We start from the raw sequence: 6,463 nt of genomic DNA on the forward strand, positions 1-6,463 counted from the left end.
GGCGGGGCGGGGCCGGGTCTGTGCTGTGCGGGGGGCTAGGTGGCGGGCCCCGGGTGTGTTTCTCTGCTACTAACGCTAGTTACCCGGCCCGGGTTTAGGCCGCTGACTTTCTGTCTCGACCTCCTTGCTCAGGAGTGCTTCGCGCCCTTCTCTGGAGGCAGCTTTTTCGAGCACGAGGGACGCCCGCTGTGCGAGAACCATTTCCACGCGCGGCGCGGTTCGCTGTGCGCCACGTGTGGCCTCCCCGTGACCGGGCGCTGCGTGTCGGCCCTGGGCCGCCGCTTCCACCCGGATCACTTCACCTGCACCTTCTGCCTGCGCCCGCTCACCAAGGGCTCCTTCCAGGAGCGCGCCGGCAAGCCCTACTGCCAGCCCTGCTTCCTGAAGCTCTTCGGCTGAGCCCCGGGGCCGCGCCCGGGGGACGCCGCCGCTCCGGAAAGAGCCCTCCGCAACCCGAGCTCCGCGTCCGAGCTCCCGGCTGCCCCAGTGCGTGCGTTGTGCGGCCCTCGCCACTGCGGGGCCCGCCCCTAAAGTACTCTAGTTCCGGGAGGGAGGGGTCAGAAGAGGCCCCGCCCGTCCAACACCCACACGCCCCCTGAGTGGGTTTTACGCCGCAGAAACCCCGAGCGAGCCCCTCACGTCTGTCCCCACCCTTGAGGGAGCCCCGCGTGGCGGAGGACCCTCGCAACGCCGGCTGATCAGAGGCCTGGGCAGGCCCCCCGCCCCCTCACTGGCCTGTGCACTTTTTTCTACGTACATAAACACGCATTCCACGCCTCGCGGGTGCTGTGTTTCTGCTCTGCGCGGGGCAACCTTGCCTTCGGCCGCACAGCCCCTGTGCGAGCTCCGTCCTCCGTGGGCTCTAGGCCACTGCCCAGTGGCCACCACAGGAGCTGCGGCCCTTGCTCTGGCCCACGGCAACTTGGGAACCGAATGAGCAGGGTAGGGCGGCCACTGGCGTGGGGTTGTACAGATATTGGTGGAACTAGGACAACAGCTCAAAGTGGGGACCTCCTGACCCCTCCTGCCTCCATTCCTCCCTTTAACTCCCTATAGCCTTGAAATAAGCGCTTAATATGCTGCCCTGCCTAGACCGGGGATGGAGGCTTAGAGGATGACGCTTGATGTGGCTAGCGGGGTCTGGGGGAAGCCCTGGGGGCTATCGGAGCTGGAGAGAGGCTTCTGAGACCAGGAATCAAGGAAGACTTTGAGGGAGAGGTGGCATTCGAACTGTCAGAACAGATAAGGGTGAGGCTAGGGGTTTACAGGTCTGGAGAGGCTCAGGCCCTCTCTGAGTGCCCAAGCGCAAGGAGACCTCAAGAGCTCCAGAACCTTCCCTTTGGACCCCTCCCCTAGGGAAGGGTTTTTACCCCAGCGTCCAGACCATAGGGGCCTTTGGTGCTGAAAGTAAGGCCCTTCCAGCTCATCAAGAGGAGCTACCAGCCATGAGCAAGAGAAAGCAGTGAGGATCCCTGGCTGTGCCTCTGGCAGACCTGCAGATCTTTCCTCTTCCAGGCTCCACTGCCTGGGTCTTCCTAGTTCTGTTCTTTCCCTTCCACATGTCCTCCCTGGGGAACGTTGTCCATCCCCTGGCACGTAACTACTTCTGTCTCTTAAGGATGTCCCAGTTGACCATCTCCGATCTTGAGTCATTCATTCTGCAAATGTTTATGAGCACTTACTGGGCCAATCTCAGAGGGGATGATGGGAAACAAACCGGACATCCTTCTTGCCCTCGGGAGCTAAAATCTAGTAGAGGAGACAAATGAGTAAGTGCACACAAGTGATGAGCGTGACAAAAGAAGAGGGCCTTGCTGAGTGTGCAGGTAAAAATCAGCTCTCCCCGAGGCGTCCATCCCAGAGTGCTTCCCTCGCTCCCTTGTGGCACTTATCACTGTCATGAAAGGTGTCATTTGTTGCTTGTTCATATCTGCTTCTGAAGCTGAAGTGAAAGCTCCTGAGAGCAAGCAACATGATTATCTTGGCAACCATCCAGTGCCTACAGCGATCTGTAGTATAGCGTAGGTGCTCAATAAATGCTTGCGAGTGAAAGAAAACAAGAAAGGAAGGAAAGGAGAGGGAGGGAGAAGGAGGAAGTAGGGAACTAACTTAGAGATGTGAAAGGACCTGGGTAGTCAGAGAAGGCCTCTGTGAAAACAATGTTTAGGTTGAGACTCAGCAATTGAGAAAGAGTCTGCCAGGTGAAGAGCCTCCAAAAAGCATTCCAAGCAGAGGAAACAGCAAGGACGAAGGCCAAGAGGTGGGAAAGAGCTTGGCATATTGGAAGAAAGAAAAGAAGGCCAATGTGGCTCCATCAGAGTGATCTATGAAGACAGTAGCAGGAAATGAGGTCAAAGAAAAAGTAGATATTACATCACGACGGGCCTTTTAGGCTGTGGTGAAGGTGTATAGATTTGAAGTCCACACGATGCGAACATGTCCTGTGATGCATGCCCTTGGATTTCTCTCAGGCTCTTTAAACTCACACCCTGAAGCAGGATCTGTGGGTGCCCTGTCTGTATCCACTTGGCTCACCTCCGAAGTCAGGCAGACAGTCGGTTCCCAGACACCCCTACTTTGCTGCTTTACAAGCTTCTTGTCTGGGGGACTCTTAGGAGAAGGCGTGCGCCAGGTACTGGGTAGGCCTGAAATGTGTGTAAGTGTGTGTATGTGTGTGTGTGTGAGTGTGTGTGTGTGTGTGCGCATGTATGTGAGTTTCTGTGACTTTCTCCCGGGAAACAGGACTGGTAAACAAATACCCCAGCTTCCCACCCCTTTATGGTTCAATTCTCAGGTGTGTCGTGCACAGTATCTCAGGTAGCCTCACTCTGGGGTTGGGTTCCAGCTGCTCACAGTGGTTAGTGCACCGTCTACTGGCCTTCCTCTTTCTGTCTCATGTCCCTATGCCTTCAAAATCCTTACCAGGTATTGTAGTTTGGGGTTTTGCCAGGGGAACAATACAATATAGGACACATATTTTATTAGATTATTTATAATAGTCACCTAAAGAATCATATACAGAGAATGCAGGAAATCTGTCCATACACTAAAGACCAAAGAATCTAGCTGAGGACCTGGATCCCACAATAATGTCCTATATGAGTCCAGCTGAAGACATAGAGCCCATAACAATGCTTCCCACAAGTCCAACTGGAGGCCTAGAGCCCATGACAGTGTCTCATGCAGGCCTCTTTCACAGATCTTCACCTGGAAGACCCATGGTCAGTGGTGGAAGCTAGTAAGTCTGTGCCAGCAGGATGAAGGATCTGTGCCAGCAGGCTGAGGGATCTGCACTGGAGCCAGGAAGTGACACTCAAAGTAAGAACCAGAGCTCCCCAAAAAAGTACAGCCATCCTCAGCAATAGCAAGGTCCTGAGCTCCTCCAATGATGAGGAAAGCTGAGTTCCCATCAAGGAAGCCAAAACAACAAGCTTCTCCAGGAGACCAGCAGTGCACCATCTTCCTCTCTGGAACCAGGAAGTGGTGCTCTAAGTGAGGACCAGAGCTCCCCCAAAGTGAACCGAGGCCATTCTCAGCAACAACAAGGTCCCGAGCTCCTCGGACAGTGAGAACAGCCGAGTTCATCAGGAAAGCCAGCACGACAAACTCCTCCAAAAGAATCAACAGCTCTTTACAGCTTCCATCAGTTCCCAACAGTCTACCTCTTTCTCCAGTTCTGCCTCTTATGCTGCTGGCAACAGTCCTCAGGTGGGCCTCCCACACCCAGCGCCATGTTGTTTCAGTTCAGCTGGATGTTACAAGTTCACCACCAGTTATCAATCCACCACGCAGGGATCACAATCAGCCTTTCTATCCATAAATTCCCTATCTGTGGATTGAGCACATTTCAGGAAAGCAATTGTTTCTGTACTGAACGTATTCTGACTTTTTCTTGTCATGATTCCTTACGCAGTATGGTATCACAACTATTTCCACAGCATTTACTAAGTAATCTAGAGTTAAAGTATGTGGGAGGATGTGTATAGGTCATATGCAAATTCTGTAGCATTTTATATAAGGGAGCTGAGCAGCCTTAGATTCTGCTATCTGCCCAGGGCTTTCGACGCAATACCCCCCTGACGCCAAGGAATAAGTGTACTTCGAGTATCCAATGAGCCAGAGGCGGAAAGTGTGGAGACCTGCGTGTGACTGCATGGACAGTGGTAGAGCCAGGACATAAACTCAGGCTGGGATGCCACTGAATCTTCCCACCCCATTCCTCCCTCTCCAGCTCCTTACGTACTTGAGATAAACACTTAATTTGCTCCTTCTCTTGCCATGACTATGTTTAGTTTCCAGATTTTTGTTCTCATCTCAGGGTTTGCTTTTACTTTTTATTTACCTGTTTTGTTTTTTGGAGACAGGGTCTCCCTATGTAGCTCAGGCTGGCCTCAAACTTGCTGAGATCCTGCTGCCTCAGCCTCCCAAGTGATGGGATTACAGGTGTGCACCACCACGCCCAGCTAAGGTTTGCTTTTAAAGGAATCTACACTAAGGCGCTCCTTAAATAAAACTCATCATATTCCCCTAAAGTATTTGTATTGGTGAGGGTTCACTAAAGGAACAAATATATGTGTTATACTTTTTCTACAACTTATTCTGTGTTCCCTTGGCTTTCACAAGCACTTCAACAGCTCCCGGTTCTTCTCCAGGGAGGATGACCCATACCTCACTCATGAAGGTTCTGGATCATTTTTCATCCTGACTGGATTGGGTTGTTGTAGTTTCCCATTGGAGAGGACAGGGTACTACTAGGAGATGCTCTAAGGGATTTCTGTGCTCCAAATATATTTCTGCTTTCCTCCATTATAAAGGAAATACTCCAATTTCCTCTTGATAGTCTGGGTCAATCACCCCGGCCAGCACCATAGCTCCCTTTTTAGCTAGTTTACTCAGAAGTATGAGGAGACTAAAATAATTAGGGGAAGTCTTATCTTCCAGTTCAGTGGTACCATTCTTGTGTTTCCTGGTACAAACCTTCCTCCCTCTGAACTAAGACTTTTAGGCCAGCAGAACACAAGGTCACAGGAACAGAAAGTAAATATTTTTCTAGTGGATCACTGGCAGTAATGGTGAATGGTACTGTCTCGGTTACTTTTCTCTCGTTGCTGAGACAAATTACCTGATGCCCAAAATTAAGGAAGGAAAGGTTTATTTAGCTCACACTTAGTGGAGGTTTCAGTCCATACTTAGCTGGCTCCAAGGCAGGGTGGCACATGGCAGAGGGCAACAATCTATGGCAGCAGAAAACAGCAAAAGCCACAAGAGCAAAAGGGGAGGAGTGGTAGAAAACAGCCTCTTTCCCTCCTATACATTGTATGCAAACTACCCGCCCCAGGGCAGGTGTAGCACTCACACCCATAATCCCAGCGTTGGACCATGGCTCAATCATAAACTTAGAAGCCTGCCCCATGACTGCATGAGGATTTGGGGGGACATCCAGACACAGGCCATAATAGGTACCGTTCACGGGGCTGGGGATTTAGCTCAGCGGCAAAAGCGCCTGCCTGGCAAGCGCAAGGTCGTGAGTTCGGTTCCCGGTACCGGAGAAAAACCAAAAAAAACAAAAAACAAACAAAAAAAAACAATAGGTACCGTTCACACTTCCATTCCTTGATTCCTGGACCCACGAATCCTGACTATGGGACACACAGTAGCATAGAGTGGATGCTGATTCAAAGCACATACAGCCTTCTGAAGAACCTTGCCCCAGTCCTGCAAGCTATTGCTACCTAGCTGGCACCTTAATTGTGCCTTGAAAGACTATTCCACCTTTTTATCAATCCAGCCCCATGTGGATGGTGAGGAACAATGTAAGACCAATGAATTCCATGAGCATGAGATCACTGGCTCGCTTCTTTGGTCATCAAATACGTTCCTTGGTCAGAGGCAGTGCTGTGTGGAACTCCGGGATGGTAGACAAGGGATTCTGTGAGTGTCTCTGCCCATAAGGACAAAGCACTGTCCTTTCCATGATGTAAGTGGCACAATACAACCAATCTGCCACCAGGTGGCAGGCTGATTGCCCTGGAAAAGGGTGTCCAATCTGGGACTCGGTTCTGGTCTCTGCTGCTGGCATATTGGGCATTCAGCAGTGGCTGTAGCCAGATCAGCCTTGGTGAGTGTCAGTCCATGTTGCTGAGCCCATGCATAACCCCCATCCCTGCCACCACGGCCACTCTACTCACGAGTCCATTGGGCAATGACAGGGGTGGCTGCAGAAAAAGGCCAGCTGCTATCCGCAGAACAGGCCATCCTATCCTATGATTATCCACTTCACTGTTCAAGCTCTCCTTTTGGTGAGCATTTATAGGGGGCACAAATATTTTCACATGCTCTGCCCATATGGAGAAACCTATCCACATCCCTCTTCCAGTTCATGTTCCTTCCAAGTCCCTGGCTGTCCAGCCAGCTCACTGCTACAGCCCATAAATCAGTACACACTTGCACATCGGACTAGTTT

At 51.4% G+C, this 6,463-nt stretch overlaps 1 protein-coding gene across 6 annotated transcripts in view; it reads left to right on the top strand.

The window, feature by feature from the left end:
* Positions 1 to 779, top strand: part of Tgfb1i1 (transforming growth factor beta 1 induced transcript 1) — a 5,899-nt gene extending 5,120 nt beyond the window's left edge. For all 6 annotated transcript variants that reach the window (XM_013504900.1, XM_005405320.1, XM_013504901.1 and 3 more), the window contains one exon: positions 133 to 779. In XM_013504900.1, the coding sequence (XP_013360354.1) occupies positions 133 to 399 (267 nt within the window). In that variant the 3' untranslated portion in view covers positions 400 to 779. The remainder of the gene's footprint in view (positions 1 to 132) is intronic.
* Positions 780 to 6,463: the final 5,684 nt, after the last annotated feature.

The sequence above is a fragment of the Chinchilla lanigera genome, unplaced genomic scaffold, assembly GCF_000276665.1.
Source record: "Chinchilla lanigera isolate Chin_1 unplaced genomic scaffold, ChiLan1.0 scaffold00092, whole genome shotgun sequence".
Classification (NCBI taxonomy): domain Eukaryota; kingdom Metazoa; phylum Chordata; class Mammalia; order Rodentia; family Chinchillidae; genus Chinchilla; species Chinchilla lanigera.